This window comes from Solanum dulcamara, chromosome 7 (assembly GCF_947179165.1).
Source record: "Solanum dulcamara chromosome 7, daSolDulc1.2, whole genome shotgun sequence".
NCBI classification, from domain to species: Eukaryota; Viridiplantae; Streptophyta; class Magnoliopsida; order Solanales; family Solanaceae; genus Solanum; species Solanum dulcamara.
In genome coordinates, this window is record NC_077243.1 from 16,216,123 (window position 1) to 16,235,009 (window position 18,887).

General features: G+C 31.2%; 1 protein-coding gene across 1 annotated transcript; it reads left to right on the top strand.

The window, feature by feature from the left end:
• The first annotated feature begins 9,357 nt into the window (after positions 1–9,357).
• LOC129895747 (wax ester synthase/diacylglycerol acyltransferase 11-like) lies at positions 9,358–13,046 on the top strand. Its single transcript, XM_055971507.1, has 7 exons — positions 9,358–9,709; positions 10,590–11,162; positions 11,262–11,328; positions 11,476–11,579; positions 12,029–12,238; positions 12,372–12,509; positions 12,692–13,046. The coding sequence occupies exons 1-7, from the start codon at positions 9,488–9,490 to the stop codon at positions 12,851–12,853; spliced, it is 1,476 nt and encodes a 491-aa protein (XP_055827482.1). The 5' UTR covers positions 9,358–9,487; the 3' UTR covers positions 12,854–13,046.
• The last annotated feature ends 5,841 nt before the right edge of the window (positions 13,047–18,887 follow it).

The following is an 18,887-nucleotide window of genomic DNA, read 5'->3' on the forward strand; positions in this document are numbered from 1 at the left end:
GGAGTATTGAGCACCGAATTGGATAAGAATATAGTCCATACTCGAACCAATAACTACGTCGCCAAACATAGGAGAGGATTGGACCGTTAAAGTTGGATGTTTCTCAAATTATTGTCCTGACATGATAGGACTTGATTGGTTTTGGATCCATGATTATTGATTCGTTCTTACCCTGGCAAGGTATGAACGGACGTGACAACAACTTTGGCTTATTATACTATCACTGGCTCATAGGTGATAGTTGTCGGTTAGAGAAACTCCCAATTTGAGTGGATTGTGCATGATATGATTAGTTGATTGAGATTGTTGATGATTGCGTTCGATTGTAAAACATTGCTAAATTCTAATTTGCATATCTATTGAGTTGAGTCCTTTGACTTTATTATTGGATCGAATTGTATATGATTGGATTGGATCAGATTGTATACGATTGGATTAGATCGGATTGTATATGATTGAATTGGATCGGATTGTATATGATTGGATTGGATTGAATTGTAAATGATTGGATTGGATTGAATTAGATTGTGTATGATTGGATTGGATTATATATGATTGTTTTCTCTATAAATTGTGTCCTTACTTTAGACTTATGACACCTTGATTGAGTCTCTCTTATCTTTATGACTAGAGATATTTGAACCGATATTGTTCTATCTTGACACATGTTTCATTCTGCCATATTACATACTCGTACATTCCACGTTCTAACGTCTATTTGGACCTGCATCATTTTATGATGCAGAGACAGGTTTAAGAGATCATCAATAGGCGTACCGTTGAAGATCTATTCACACTCAGCTTATTGGTGAGTCCTCCTCTATATTCGGAGGACACCACTTATGTTATTCTTGCGTCGAATTTAGTCTTTCTATTCCGATTTGAGGTAGCCATGAACCTGTCATTGGTACCAACTAGATAGTAGTGATAGAAGCTTCATAGACTAGATAGTGATGGGTCGATTGAGTATTTTATATCCTGAATTGTTCTTGTCAGACTATTTTAATGACATAGAGGGAGGCTTGATTTGTTGGCCCTTGGCGTTTATTTATTGAGTTAGATTGATGATTTGAGTTGCCCACTAAATTATTCCTTTATTTTAAGCCTCCCGCTTATTGATTGAGAGAACGGATGTGTGATTTGACCAAGTGGTTCGCTTGGGGACCAACAATGGTCTTCTAGTGCTGGCCACGTCTAGGGTACCCTCCCGGGGCGTGATAATTTCTCATCTTAGGATAACTCAAACCCTGTCCAAGGGCCATAAATATTGTCTCTAGGGTATCGGAATCAAAGTATCAAATTGCAAAATAAATTACTTACCTTTACGACAATTCCTAATGAAAAACTATTGAATTTTTTCGTTCGCTCCTACAATTTGCCAAAATTTTCTTGTGAAATGATGATTGGTTTTAGAGAATTTTCTATATTAACTGTGACTAACCCTGCTATAGCAGCCTAATCCCGCTATAGTTGTGTCGCCATAGCGGAACTGCCCGATAAAGTGAGAATTTCCTTGACTGTTGTAGCGGCATGTCAACCGCTTTAGAGGCTGACATGGGATAGATTCTCAAAAATCTCCCCAAAAAGTATCATTTTGCAATACACCTTCAAATTAAGGGTGTGTAAAAATTAAATCGACTGATAAACCGAACCAAAATAATATTATTGGGTTATTGCTAGTGGATTATTGAGTTAATAGATATTTAATAATTTTATAATAAAATATTGGGTTAACGATTCAGTTTTGATTTTAGTATTGAGTTATTGGGTAAATCGATAATCCATTAAGACAATAGTAATCTACTACTTTAGCCTTCATAAATATTATATATTAAATATTAATAATTAACCTAACTAGACACTATATGGCTATATCACTACTCTACACAGTCTATCCATTTCACAGTATTACTTCACACCGCTTTAATCTTTACTCTTTTCTCAAAACCTAAAGATTAGTTTGTAATTGTAACTTTTGCAAGTTTGTAAACATCTGTAATTTGATTAACATAAAAAATTTCATATTATGTTTTGGATGTAACATGTAATTGATGTTGCCTTTGTACTACTTTTACTATTATTGATGCAATTTCTCATTATCTTTCTTGTTTCACTGTATCAAAGCATTTATAGTTGATTTGCTTGTTTCATTACATCGCACCAAATTGTTAGAGAAGTTAGAAGTCATATATTTATTTTATGACCATTTTCTTATTTGGTAAATCGAAAATCGAATCGTTAATGATCAAAAATCGATAAAAAATATCTTATTGATTTGTTATAAATTTAGCATATTTAAAAATCAAAAATTGATAATACATAAATCAAACCGAACCGAATCGAACCAAGCGATGCATACCCTTACTTCAAACCTTAATGTCACGGACCAATCCTTTCACATCAAGTTCGATATCGGGAGTTGATCTACTCACCCGAATTCACTTTCAAAAAATCCTACAAACTCCTTAACATCTTAAATTAAAATAATTTATTACTTAATTTTTAATTAGTTCTTATGATTAACGTTAGTTATTCCTCAATATATTTTTCAAAATATTAAATTTATTACATTCAATGATGATATAATAAAAATATTATTCCATTTATTATTAAAAAACTATCAAATGAATATAGGACAATTAAAAATGAACGACAACATTAGTATTGTTGTGTCAGAAGCAGCACAGATGACTAGATAGGTTAACATTAAATGCTTCCAATCACATACAAGTAATTCAATTTACTATATATTTCTTCCGTTCCATTTTAGTTGTTATGATAAAATTTTATATAATTTTTAAGAAAATATTAATTAGAAGCGTTATTTGACTAATATATTCCTTATTAATTTTTTAATCTTTATTTATTTACGTATCTCTTAATTTTAGAATAATTAATGCTAAAAAAAATTGGAAAAAAATAATTAATCCTCTCTTAATTGTTTAAATTGACAACTACTTCCTCCATCCAACAATACTTGTCCATTATTGACTTTACACAATTCTTAAGAAACTATAAATAAAATGATAATTTTACCATATAACCTTTTGAATATAGCAAATACAATGTCTTAAAAAATATAATAGGAAAATGACTATTAATTAATGATAAGGGTAAGTTAGGAACTAAATGTAAATTATCTATTGATTTCATAAATTGGACAAGTATTATTGGACATCTATTTTTAGTATAGTGGACAAGTAAAGATGAACGACAAAAATATTTTAAAACAAATATTTTTAATAAACATGACAACTAATATGGAACAGAGGGAGTATAAGTTATAAAACTTGTTCATCACCAGCCTCTTATAGAAGTACTAGATGAACGTGTGGGTGCCTAATGTCTATTCTTATTGCGCTATTAAATTAGTTAACTTTGAACGGCTATCGTGGATCATCTTTAACTCCAATTTACGTGCCTCTAAATTCTAAAATAATTAATGCTAATGGTAAAGTTAAAAAAAGATAATTAATTTTTTTTTGATTGTTTAAATTGATAATTATTTTTAGTATACATGAAAACTAATATGGTATGGAGGGAGTATATTATTTTGGGATGACGAATAATACGTGTTCAGTTTATAAAATCAATGAATAATTTATCATAATGTGTATATTTTATCCTTGCTATTAAATATTATTCATTTTTCAATATTTAGATGCTTTGTGTTTAATAAAGATGATTTAGTAAAATTACCTCCATCATTTACTGCTTCTTAATTCTTGTGCCGAGTTAATAGTGGACAATTATTATTATTTGAAATATTTTCTTATTTACTGGACAAGATGTTCTTGACAAGGTGATTATTTGACAACTTAATTTATAACTAGAATTTGATGTTAATTATTGAGAAAGTTTAAGTTGTTCAGGTCAATTAAAAATTAAAAAGTAAGCAGTGACAGTCAGACTAGTCAAAGTTAATAGTGGACAATTATTATTATTATACTGAGGAAGTGTTTGCTTATTTACTGGACAAGATGTTCTTGACAAGGTGATTATTTGACAACTTAATTTATTACCAGAATTTGATGTTAATTATTGATAAAGTTTAAGTTATTCAGTCAATTAAAAACTAAAAAGTAAGTAGTGACAGCCGGAATAATTAATCCTTGTATCAAGTTAATAATGGACAATTATTATTATTATATAGAGGAAGTATTTGCTTATTTACTAGACAAGATGTTCTTGACAAGGTGATTATTTGACAACTTAATTTATAGCCAGAATTTGATGTTAATTATTGATAAAGTTTAAGTTGTTCGGTCAATTAAAAACTAAAAAGTAAGTAGTGACAGTCAGTCTAGTTGAATAGTGATTCCATGAATTAGTGACATAAGCAGGATCGTCTCAATAAGATTTGGGGCCTAAAGCCAATATTCATCAAGAGGCCTTAATTTTTTTTTTCTAGTGACATATATAAATTGAATAACAATAACAATAATAACATACCCTGTGTAATTCTACAAATGACCTTTATACAATCGGACGCTATCACAATCCAAAACCCCAAGCCAATTTTACGATCTTTCCACTCATCCAAGGCTTTCCCATCAATAATTCACCTACAACTATCAATTTTACGATTACACTAGTAAATTACGATAGTAAAATCAATAACAACAGTTTTACACCCCACAATCCTCATTACCCTGAATATTTTCCACCTTAGGATAACCCAAAACCTACCCCAGGGCCACAAATATTATCTCTAAGGTATAGGAATCAACGTACCAAATTGGAAAATGAATAACTTACCTTTACGACGATCCCTGATGAAAAACTGCTGAATTTTGTCATAGGTCGCTCCAACAATTTCCCAATATTTTCTTGTGAAGTATTGAGGGGTCTTAGAGAATTTTTTGCATTAATTGTGATTAACTCTACTATAGCGGCCTAATCCCGCTATAGTAGTGTCACCATAGTGGATTTGTCCGCTGTAATGGGAATTTCCTTGACCGCTATAGCGGCTAACATGGGACAAATTCTCAAAAATCTCTCCAAAAGTGTTCATTTTGTAACACATCTTCAAACCTTAACATCTCGGACCAATCATTTCACGTCAAGTTTGATATTGAGAGTTCTACTCACCCGAATACACTTTCAAAAAGTCCTACGAATTCTTTAACGTCTTAATTTAAAATAATTTATCACTTAGTTTCTAGTTAGTTCTTATGATAAACTATAGTTATTCTTTAATACATTTTTTAAAATATTAAATTTATTACATTCAATGATGATATAATAAAAATATTATTCTATTTATTGTTAAAAAAATTATCAAATTAATATAGAACATGTAAAAATGAACGAACGAAAACAATAGTATTGTTGTGTCAGAAGGAGCACTGATGACTAGATAGGTTAACATTAAATGCTTCCAATCACATACAAGTAATTCAATCTGTTATATATAAGTTACTCTTTCACTTTTTTTTAATTGTCAAAGTTTGAATTGAATCATCTATTAAAAAACAATGATTGATATAGTGAATTTATTATTTTATTCCTATTAATTGATATTATTCCTATTAATTGATAGAGTTTTGAATTGAATCATCTATTATCTCTTTGCTCAAATAAAAGTTGGCAGCTAAATGATCAAAGCCAGGCTTTTATTATAAAGTCTGTTCTAGCTACTAAAATAGAGAAGCAATTAGCTCCAAGTATCAAAATTGGGTTAATGTCACAACTATTGACACCATCGGGAATCAATTTCAACTTTTTCGAACAAAATATATATATTTGAATCAAAAGTAAGGTTCAACTTCCTACATGAGACATGCTTTGTAGATAGGGTGCTCTCCTTTCTTATGGAAACATCTATTTCCATTTCTCCCACCCAAACTGATGTAATCCTTATTCTGGAGTTTCAAATGTTCGTTTCAAACTTCAGGAAATGTTCGAGATGTATCTTTATTAATTTAAACTCTAAAAAAATTCATGAAATTTGAACCTTTCTAAGTTCATTTTTAAATAGGTATTCCTATGAAATTAATTACCTTTATTATTTTTCAAGAATCACTCATGAAATAAAACTCATTATGATTTTTTTTTGTTCATTTGTAACTGCAGTTTTTTGAGTACACATGAAATTTTCGTTCAGTTCGGATAGTGCAAGTGGAACTCCAAAACAATGCAAAGATCAAACTTCAAAAAAAAAAAACTTTCAAAATTAAAGTGGCTGTAAATTGTCCTGGAATTCAAAGTGGCACATGTGAAGCTCCAAGTAATTTTTCTTGAGTTTGAAATGGAGTTAGTCGAACATCGGGAAAGCTTCCTTGAGTGGACATGGCACAAATGGAACTTTAGAAAGAAAAAAATCACAAAGTAGAGTCTAGAGAGTGTAGAGTCTACACAGACCTTACACCTAAAGAAGTAGAGAGCTTGTTTTCAATACAACATTGGCTCAAGGAGAAAAAAGTCCAATAGACACACATGTTCTACGTGATATAATACACATAGGATGTGATTTTGTCATGTAAATACCACATAGGACGTGTCTACTTGTTCAACTTTATACAAGTTTAAGTGTTTACTTATGCACACCCAAAATTGAAGTGCATATATGTTAATTGAGGCCAATAACGAGCATATTAATGTATTATGTCAAAACAAAATCTTGTTTACTAGTTGCGTTATGAAATAAAAAAGAAAAACAACGAAAGATCTACGATATCAAGCAATATTATTGAATTCTAAAGAAATCTTAGCAGCTCAATTAGTCGTATATTTAATCTTTTTAACCTTATTTGCGAGGTTTTCATTCATCTATCATATGAAGGTAGCTAGTCTCTCAATCTTAATTTGGTTATCCCCCTTAGAAAAACGTAAATTATAAATTTTAGAAAAAGTACCGTATATTTTAGATATTGAAGTTGGTTGATATATTTAAGGCATAACACATAAATATGTTATTTAATTTAGTCTTATTTCATATTTATATCTTTCAATTTTGAGTGTCCACACTTAAGTTTGGATAAAGTTAAATAAGTGGACACGCATGTTCTATGTGGCATCCTACATGACAATTTGCGTCCTAGTTCCTACACTATATGTATTATGTCACATAAGACTTATATGCCTACTTGTTCAATTTTATACAAATTTAAATATCTTTTTGTGCACATCCAAAATTAAAGCACAAAAATATAAAATAAAATTAAACTAAAAGACATATTTATATATTATGAGAAAACCAACTAATATCAATAAGAGGCAAACAGCATTTTGTGGCAGCTAGCGCATTATTATGTATACAGAGCTATGAGTAGCTAGGAGATTACAAATATTAAGAATAACGTGATGATGTTGTATTTAAGAGGAACACTAATATCCGTACGAGGAGACGCTTCTTTTTCATTTTTTAAAAAATGTTGCTTTTATTATCTCGTATCCAATCCATAGCTTTTTTCTCTCAGCTGCTCTTTCGGCATCTCTTTTTCTTGTTCCGAAAATGAAAATATGTGATTTAGTAAATTAGAATCTATTGTGGAGTGCAACCAGGGGATGCACTCTTGCTTTAAGTAGCTAAAACCTTCTTCCGTCTCAAAATGAATGTTATCTTAGAAAAAGGGACATGTATTGATTACATGACAATGTTCTAGGTTTTGATAATAAAAAAGTGAAGCATGTTTACCTAGCTGTATAACATAAACACTGAAGACGCAAAAATTACATAAATCAGTATTAAAAGTCAAAGAGGTAACAAATAAGGAAAAAAGAGTGCAATAAGACTCCTATAAGAAAAAGAATTAGCTGGGCAAATTGTTTTCGTTGTAGATATCAACTAGGTTTTCTTGAAAATTAAGGAAAAGGCCATTCATGAAGATGGTGGCTTTTGCAGATCCTATATTATCTAGGCTTTCTCAAGCAAGAGCAAAGCAATATCCTAAGAGCAAAATAACTCAAAAAAAAAGAACTAGAGTTAGGTTTTCTTTCTGAAAGTTTTTGTATTTAAATTTCTACTTCGGATTGTTATTGAGTGATAATTTTCTATGGTAGAAAGTGAGATTTGTAACAAGAAGTGGATTTGACTTCTTGGGTGAATTTAGTTAGGTACTAGAGTTAATCTTTTTTATTATTGAGTGGTTATCTAAAACCGCTCTTTGGAGTTAGTGAAGTTCGTTGGAAATTCTACAAAAGGTAGATTATGATTTTTCTTTTCTTGAGCAAGGAGACTTTCTACAATAACTTTGTACTTTGTGTCTGCCGTTTTATTATAATGTTATTCATGCAAGAACCTATTTCTTATATTAGTTAGGTGGTCTAGGTTTCTTCACGCATTTTGTGATGGAAGGATAGAGTACTAATTAATTATAACCTTTGTTTGTCCTTTACAACTGCTTCTTCGTCGTGGTAGTTCAACATATTAAGCGGTATTTGACCATGTTTTATTGTAATAATAATAAAAAAAAATCTTTGAAAATTGGCGAGTTATATTTGCCGATAAAATAAATTAGAGTTGTTTTTCAGTAATTTGGAGTGAAAACAATTTTTTGAGAATTTCTGATAATTCTTTAAGAAAAAAAGTGAAACCAGAATTTTATGCCAAACATATTTGTTAACAGAGTTTAACTCCGAGAAAAAGTAAGAAATTTCATGGTCACATCGTGTTTGTCTGCAATCGTTCTTTCTTTCTATCTTGTTCTTTGTTAGGACATCTCAACAGTGAGTTTAGCAGTCCACAAAAAGAAGTTCGAGAAATAGCATATCAAACAACAAGTATTATCAAGACAGTAACTACACCAAAATAATATGATAACTAAAGGGCATTCTGGTATATTTGACATTACTTTAATTTAGGATTACAAGATTGAAAAGTCTTTTTTTTTTTTTTAAACTTTGTATCAAATCATACTAGGTCATTCTTTCTTAAACGAAAAGAGTCAATAAAAATCAAAGGACAAGAAACTAAAGAAGCAATACGACAACGGCTAGTATGGACATTTAAGAGGACAACAGGCTGCTACGGTGCTACCTACTAACCTTCTACGTATACCTTAATTTGTGTCCTCCACAACCTCTTATCTAAGATCATATCCTCGATAAGCTAAAACTGTGTCATATGCAGTATAATCACCTCTTTTCAATACTTCGTCGGTCTACCTATACCTCTACTGAACCATCCATAGTCAGCCTCTCCCACCTCTGCGCACTGAGGCATCCAGACATGCATCTCATATTCACATGTCCGAATCATCTCAGTCTTACTTTCCAATCTTGTCCTCCACTAAAGCCGCTTCTATCTTGCCCATTTCTTCCTACTTCCAACCAGTATCTTTAGTAGAAGATGCAATAAGTTGTATAGTCCCCATCAGCTATTTTTAGCTAGACTAACTAATACAATTTAAGTGTTTTCATGTTTAGGTCATTGCCATTTTTATATATACGTACACCAATAAAGAGAGTACTAATATATTCTTCTTGAGGCATCCTTTAGTTTCACTTGCAAGCTTAGCTATTCAATTTTCTGTACACCAACGCAATGGGGAGCCTTGGTCTTAAACCTATTGACACTAAGACCAAAATGGGCGTGATAGAGCCAGAATATGAGCCAGCAAGTCCAGCTACACGATTGTTCCATACTGAATCCCTCAATTGCAACATTATTGCCATCTTAGGTTGCACTACCAAAATCAACTGCGATGTCATCAAGAAAGGCCTCGAGTCCACTCTTCTCAATCATCCTCGCTTCTCCAGTATATTGGTACGTCAAAAAGTTTGTTCTTTTAATTTAACTTCTATCTACTGACAGTTAATCGTTCACAAAAGTTTGCATTTGCTATAGCTATCAGTGACGAGTCCAAATATCAACAACGGGATTCAAAAAATGCTAGTCTATATATTACAAAGTTTTCTTTAGATAAAGTTTAAAAAAAACAAAAAAAAGAAGAAGAGGCAACCTGTTGTACTAACCTCTCACTATGTGCGGGATTGGAGGAAGGGACGACGGACGTTGGAACTACAAAGATCTATTGTACACAGTCTTATCCTATGTTTATGCAGGAAGCTGTTTTCACCGCACATTCAAACTTGTGACCTCCTGATCACATAATAACAATTTTACCAATTAAGGCTCCCCTTCAACATATATAGTTCTACTCCTACTTGTAACCTGAAAAGTAAAATAAATTAAAAGTTGAGACAACATGTTAAAACCTGGGGTAGAGCTAGCATGGGAATTAAATGCGACTTCATTACCTTTTGGTCCAAATTTTGAATATGTTATATATTCTCTCCTTCCGTCCCATTTTAGTTATTATTTGCGTTTTTCGAAAGTCAATTTGACTAATTTTTAAAATAAAATTATATTACTTTAACTTAATATTATAAAGTAAGAAATTAGATATTCAAAAATTATACAAAAAGTACTATAAGTTACAATATTTTTCATATCAGTATGATAAAAAAATATATCTTAAAATGTTAGTCAAAGTTCATATAGTTTGACTCTCAAAAAGGAAACTATGATAACTAAAATAGGACGGAGGGAGTAATATGTTATAAAACTCATTAACTTCAATTTCTTTGTGATCCCTTTACTTATTATATGTTTCAATTTCTTTTCTTTTTTTTGCTTTAAAAAGGTGGTGGATGAAAAGAATGGTAAAAGGAAGTGGGTGAAAACGAGGGTAAATGTGGATGATCATATAGTGTGTCCGGATTTGGACCCGGACATGGATTCACCAGATGAATTCCTGGAGAACTACTCGTCGAATCTAACAACAATACCTTTGGACATGACAAAGCCACTTTGGGAGGTTCATATTTTGAACATCAAAACTTCCGAAGCAAATGGAATTGGGATTCTTAAATTGCACCATTCTGTTGGTGATGGCGTGTCAATTATGTCTTTGATTTTGGCGTGCACTCGAAAGGCTTCGGATCCACAAGCATTGCCTACTATACCTTCAATTGCCAAGAAGGAAAAAAATAAGTCTGGATTTTTTAGGAGGTTTTGTTACTATGTTTGGTTTTTGTGTATGTTGTTTTGGAATACGATTGTGGATGCTATTTTGTTTTTGGCAACTATTTGGTTTCTAAAGGACACGGAGACACCAATGAAAGGAGGAGATGGGGTTATGCATAGTCGTAAGAGACTCGTGCATAGGACTATCAGCCTTGACGACATAAAAATAGTCAAGAAGGCCTTGAACTTGGTATGTGCACATTCACTATCCATCTGTTAATTTTCTCCGTTCTAATTTATGTGATAAAATTCGATGTATAATTAAAAATCAAAATATCAAATTTTGTAGACGATTAATGATGTAATGATGGGCATGGCACAAGCTGGTTTCTCACGCTATCTCAATAGAAGATACGGTTAGTTTCTCTAGTACTCCATACTAATATAATTACAACCTTAGCTTCAAATCAAAAATTTCGTTCACATGCATTTTATGAGCAGACGCTGATTTTAAATTAAAACTTCAAATTTTTACTATTAATAAAGATGTGGTCTATGTTCAGGTAAGAAGAATGGGAGTGGAAGCAGCAAGACAAATAATCTTCCCAAAAACATTCGTCTCAGAGGATCTATTGTTTTTAACATCAGACCTTCTACTGGACTTAAAGTAACAAACAATCCTTTTCACAAATTTATTTATTACTATGTATTTCACTTTCTTTTTTTTACGTATATTAAAAGAATATTGTTCTATATTTATTACATGTCATATTTAAGTTCACAGCATTTCTTTTATATTATACATATTTGAGTGATAATAAATTATCTCATTAAATGTAAAATGAATTACCTGATAAACATTATTGATATTAGTAAATTTTAAGTAGATTTGACTATACTATTTTAATTTTTTCTCTAAAATAAATTATCTATATTTCGAAATTGAGTCCCACAATTTCAAAAAAATTATACACTAATTAAATTAAAATGATACCAAAAAAAATTAATTCTTTTTTTCTTTTAAAAATATCCTTGTTGAAGCAGGTACGTCAACTTTGCCTGGTTGAGCCTCAACTTTCTTTCATATAATTAGAGAAAATGTGTTGCATTGTTCAGGTTCTAGCAGAGATGATGGAGAAAAAATCAATGGCAAAATGGGGCAATGAAATTGGATACGTGTTGACCCGATTTCCCATTAGGTTATTGGATAACCCGTTGGATTATATCCGACAAGCAAAAACAAATATTGACAAAAAGAAGGTCTCTCTTGAATCCAGATTCACTTTTCGTGCTGCTAAGCTATTGCAAGAAATAATTGGAACCGATGTGAGTTTTTATTTTTTCCTCTTTTGTCATTTCCCGTCTCATTTTATGTGATCGTATTTAATTATATATACAATTTAAGATAATTTACGATCATACAAATATTATTATTGTTATGTTTTGTATAATATGGAAGATGGCGGCAAAGCTGACAAGCAGAGTTCTATATCACACCACATTGTTGATATCAAACATGGTTGGCCCTCAAGAAGAGATCACATTTTTTGGGCATAAATTAGTTTTTTGTGCTCCTACAGTTTTTGGAGTCCCTCAGGTTAGTGTGTGTGTATATATATATTTCTACATGTAACATTTCAAATAAAAATAAGTCTATTTTTAAAAATACTACAGAAGAATTCTGATAAATTAATTTAGGCTACATATTAATCAAAATTTTAATAAGTTAATGAGTTCAGCTAAACGAAACAATGATTATGAACTTTGTGTGGTTTGCAGGCGGTAACAGTACATTTCCAGAGTTATTGTAATAAAATGACAATATCATTGGCAGTGGATCCACAAGTAATTCCAGATCCATACCAGCTGTGTGATGACCTACAGGACTCTCTTCAAATGTTTAAAGAGGCTGTCACTAAACAAGACACCAAAAGGAAATAAATAATGCTAGTACTACTCTAGTACTAAAACTTAATATTGCTGGAGTTATTTCTTTATTTGCCATTACTCGTGTGCTTTAATTATGCAAATAAAGCACTCTTCTTGATTTATTACTTCTTATGTCTTATTAGCCTAATACATATGTAGTTTTTGATTTTTGTTACGTCGTATTACCTATTCATATGTACCTATTCCGTACTGTTTTGTTTTTTAGTTGTATTATTAAAATTTTTACTTTGAATATTTGTAGTGTGATTATCGCACTACATATTTTGGTTGTTCACAGTCTTAGTTGCTATATTTTTTTCACATAATTTTCTTTTTTTTTGTATTTGAATTTGCTAAATTCGAGCCGAGGATCTTTCAAAATAATCTATTTTCATAAAATAATGAAAAAATTTACGTATATTTTATCCTCTCCAAATTTCACTTATCAAAATTTAATGTGTATCAGCGTATGTTATTGATGTATTATTTAAATGATAAAGTGTCCCTTATTGTTTTAAAATTGTCTTTGCTGATAACTTTAAAGAAAGATATATCAGTACCGTCAAAGGCCTCCCCAGCTAAAAATCTATGCATGGATATCTATAAAGTGTCAAAATAACACGGTGAAATTTTATTTGAGGTGTTTAATGTATAAAAAAATGAATAAGGTCTATTTAAAGCGTTTAAGTGAAAAATGATATTAATTTTAAAAAGTTATTGATGAATTTCAATTTCAATTTATCAGTTATCGTATTTAAAGATAGATTGGGACAGATTATCAAAATATTAATCCAATATTAGGTATGATCTGTACGTCAGCCGCAAGATCGAAAATTATAAATATTGAAGCATAGGAGAGTCCTAATTAATTAGTTATTTATTTTGGTTACTAAATTAGTACACTCTTCGTTCATTCAACAAATAAATAATTAATGCTAACGATAAAATATAAAAATAAAATAAAATTATGTTATGTTAAAAGTGAAAAATAAAATTAAAAATTAATTTTAAAATAATAAATAAATAAAAATAAACGAATATATTATTTTATAATTTCAACAGCTAACGCTTGTGAGAGAGACTTCCTTGTCAGTTTAATTATCACCATCGACAGGTTTGATTATTTGATATGTGTACCTTAAATATACATACGAAGAGACACTTCGTTTTCTTTCTTAAAAAATAAAATAGTAATAGTACTCCCTTCGTTTATCTTTAATTACTTGTCTACTATATTATTTTGGGATGTTGAATGGTATGTGTTTAGTTTATAAAATCAATAAATAATTTATTATAATGTGTCTATTTTATTCTTGCTAATAAATATTATTCATTTTTTAATGTTTAAATAATTTTTATTTAATAAGAATGATTTGGTAAAATTACCTCTATTATTTAATGCTTTTTAGTTCCTGTATCAAGTCAATAATGGATAATTATTATAACATGGGAAAAGTATTTGCTTAATTACTAGACAAGATGTTCTTGACAAGGTGATTATTTGACAACTTATAACCAGAATTTGATGTGAATTATTTATAAAGTTTAGTCAGACTAGTCAAATAGTGACCCGATGAATTAGTGACATAAGTATCACTGATCTCTACGAAAATGACAAAACGTAATGCTCGATAAAAGAAATAGTAATAGCTGGATCTAATAATGCCATTAATTTCTAAGTTTCCATCAATGAAGCTATAATCATGTTGCTACCAAACGCATACATAAGCTTATGTAGTCATCAAATAATATAATAATTGGAGGGTCAGATGATATCGAACTCATAAAACTTTATGATGAACAATTTATCAGACATAACAACTACCACTTAATTTACCAAATATTTTCCCCAAGAGTGATTTTGGATTATAACTACAGGAAAAAAAGTAAAAACTAATTTATTTATGCTAATGAATAATCAAATACACGATTTTCAAGATTTAGAAATAACATAGAGAAATTAATATTCTGAGGTTTTGATTGGTCCACCAATCCAATTGAGTTCTCAAACTATTTTCTCTTAATTCAAATTATCGACGATTGCTAATTAATCGGATTATTAATGCTAGTAGTATTATTCCAAACTACTACTGGCATATTCAAATAGAATGTAATACATTTACCACATTTAGTTGAACACCATTATAAGTAGATATATCCCTAGCTATCCAACCCGGAAATCCTTGCCCTAATCCTAAGGATTAGATCATGCCCTTTTTAAACCTTCTCTAGTCTGAGAACAATCTCTCTCGAGCATGTATATTAAGTGACAAAGTATAAGCTTTTTCTATTTTTTATTAACTGATTTATGTATCGGATTTCATTCATGTCAGGATTGGGAATTAATTATGTGTTCTATCTATAAAGATTTTGAATTTGTTCATAATGATCAAATTATAGCCACCTTTTCAATCATTTTCAATACAATTTTTAAATATTGGATTTTTTGTTACTTAAATTGTTTGTCTCCGTCACTTGTAGTTATTTATCTCTCTGGATCTAAACCAGAATCAAGAAAGACATAATGAAAATAAATATGCACCTGGACGCTGCTTTGCTATGCGCCATTCATGGTGCTACCGTAGAAAATATTTTATTTGAAGACGGTGATGGTGAAACTTAAATTAAAGTAAAAAGAAAAAGTTTTCTAGTTTTATAAGTGTTCGCTTTAAAATAGAAGACTTAGGACATAAACTAAATGATTGAACTGATGAATCTCCGTCTAGGTGGAGTTTGCGCTTCGATCAAGCAATTTGACCCAAAATTAAAGAAACAATCGATTACTTCAAGATAAAATGAACATAAATAATCATCAAATGACAATATTCATGATTTGCCACAAACCAAAACTAGGAAAAGTAGTCGTTCAGGTTCATAATAACAATAATACGAATGCTAAAAATCATAGAAACGACTTAATACTACAAACATAGAAGAAAATTGATAATTTGTGACTCCCACAATGCTCCAAAGTCTGAACACCCCCTCCCCCCTCCCCCCTAAAAGACGAATTTGTGGGTTATTTATATGTGTAGGAAAGTCATAATGAATTTGTGGGTTATTTATATGTGTAGGAAAGTCATAATGAATTTGTGGGTTATTTATATGTGTAGGAAAGTCATAATGAATTTGTGGGTTATTTATATGCTCCATGTCCAACCATCGCGGTCAATTTAGGTTCGATATAGGTCGCGGCGCGCCTACTATGGTGCCCAACACTTGGTCAATTTCTCATCTTCCCTTGCTTGAGGGATGGGAGATGCGTCGGGCCAATATTTGCTCCAATCAATTTTCACTATGTCTTTAACTCTGAGCCTTGCGTGTTGCTTCCCAATTGTTCCAATTTCATTCTCAAACTATTTTCTTCCTCAAAAAGTGAATTTCCGTCCTCAAAGTATCTACACATGCATTATTCAAACTCCAATTAGTACAATACTTCATAATACCATAAGTAGGGGTATTTAACATGGTAGAAATGCGAACAAAGTAAAGATATATAAATACGCCTAATATCACCCGCTCAAAAATAGCTAGCCGATAGATTATTTAATATATGTATATATTGGTTAGTAGTTGTGATTATTTTGGCGAAACCCATCGGTGACCCCTTAAAATTGACACCAACTTTCACTTAGACACCTAAATCAGGAGATGTTCATTTTAGACACCTTATGTAAGGGTCGAATGTGTCATCTTGACACTTTTTAAATAATCTGTCGTTGGACTCAAGCGCGTGTATTACAATTTCGTCCACATGGATTAGTTGACCAATTATATCATGCCAACTCTGTCTTCTTTACACGTCATATTAGCTTTAAATTTAAATGCTCAAAAGTTGATCTTCAACTCCATTTTCTCTTCAGTTCAAAAATCCATCTTCTTCAGTTCACCGATCAAAACCCTAGGTAAGAATATGAAAGTTCAATCTTCCTTGATTTTCATTCAATTCTTAGTTAGTATTAAATGTTATGTTAGTTTATGTTGCCAATTTTCAGATTTAAAGGTTGAAATCAAGTGTTGGAGATTGCAAGGGTGAACTTCAATCCAGGCTTTTTGACATTTCTGTCAACTACTTCTTGTGTTTGCATGTTTCATTTGTTGAAGAAGAAAGTGTATGTTCTGGTTGTTTCCACTCTCTTTTAGCATTTTGTAACTAGTTTTTTTTTGGAAATTGCACTGATAAAGTAAGGAAATTTTTGGGTATTTCCTTAAGTTGGGGTCTTCTTTTTGAGATATGGACGACTATATATTAACATGTTTTCATCATGGGGGTCATATTATCCCAGACCCTAACCCTACTTACAGAGGAGAAATAGATGTATTTGCCATTGCCATTGATAAAGATTATTTTAGCCTTGTCGAGTTTCTTTCATACACTAAAGACCTTGGGTACACAAATGTGAAGGGTTTTTACTGTCAAAATGAAATTAACAATGAATTTGTCCAAGTTACTTCTGATATTCAATTGTTAGACTATGTGAAAGACTTTATAGATGGTGATGACTTTCATGTTTATATGGTCCATGAAATTGATGAGTTTGAGGAATTGCCAACTTCAGCTAGTCTTTTAGCATGGCCAGACTCTGTTGATGTTGGAAATGTGGAGAATAAGGCTGTTTCAGATGTGAATGAGACTGAGGATGTTTCAGATATGAATGAGTCAGATCTGCATAGTAGTGACTCAGATGTAAATGCCATTCCTGATGAAGATGGGTTAGATGTTAATGAAGAATTGAGATCCTTTAGATCTGAAAGGAGGAACAAAAGAAATCTTAATCCTAAGAGAAAAAAGAAAGTACTTGAAGAAATACCACTAGGTGAAGCTGATATTGATAGAGGCTTTGAAGATATTGGAAGAAATAAGAAGGATAGATTCTGCAAAAGGGGGGACAAAGAAGCCATCATATGGTGGATCAAGTAATATTGAATTTGACATATTCACAAGTGCAGGTGGAACTCAAATACTCAATGTATGTTGTTTTCTCTTTTGGTTACATACTAATCTTCACAAGTATATACTTACTAATTTTGGTTTCTCTTTTTCTGTAAAAACAGCCAGGGACTTCAAGTCAAAGAATTCTACCAACAGGTTTAAATTTTAAGGATGCAAGTTCAACAGGCATAGACCTTGGTTTTAAGCCTAGAGGCTTGAGATAGAAAAATAGAGATGTTGTCACTACCTCCCAGTTGCAGCAAATGGCAAATAAAAAGAAGAAGTAACAACAACAACAACTTTGAATACTTTTTACTATATAACGTAATAAACACTTTGAGGATTGTAACCTTGTATTGATATAGGTTGTAGATGTATCAGAAGCAGTAAACCTTGATACATGAGAATATGATACATAAATTTTTCTCTTAAATTCGAATTTGATACATGAGAATAGCTGATACATAACCATTCGACATATTCGACAGATTAAAGGTTGATACATTGAAGATTGTTGAATTAGTTTTAACTGAATTGTGGTTGATACATAACATCTTGTATCGATAGAGGTTGTAGATATATCAGAAGCAGTAAATCTTGATACATGAGAATCTGATACATAAATCTTTCTCTTAAATTTGAATCTGATAGAGGAGAATAGGTGATACATAACCATTCGACAGATTAAGGGTTGATACATTGAAGATTGTTGTATTAGTTTTCAACTGAAATGTGGTTGTTACATAACATCTTGTATTGATAAAAAGGGCAACCTGGTGCACTTAAGCTCCCGCTATGCGCAGGGTCCGGGGATGGGTCCGACCCCAAGGGTCTGTTGTACGCAGCCTTACCTTGCATTTCTGCCAGAGGCTGTTTCGAAGGCTTGAACCCGTGACCTCCTGGTCACATGGCAGCAAGAAGCAGTAAAACTTAAAACATGAGAATTTGATACATAAACTTTTCTCTTAAATTTGAATCTGATACATGAGAATAGCAGATACATAAGCATTTGACATATTCGACAGATTAAGGGTTGATACATTGAAGATTGTTGTATTAGTTTTCAACTGAATTGTGGTTGATACATAACATCTTGTATTGATATAGGTTGTA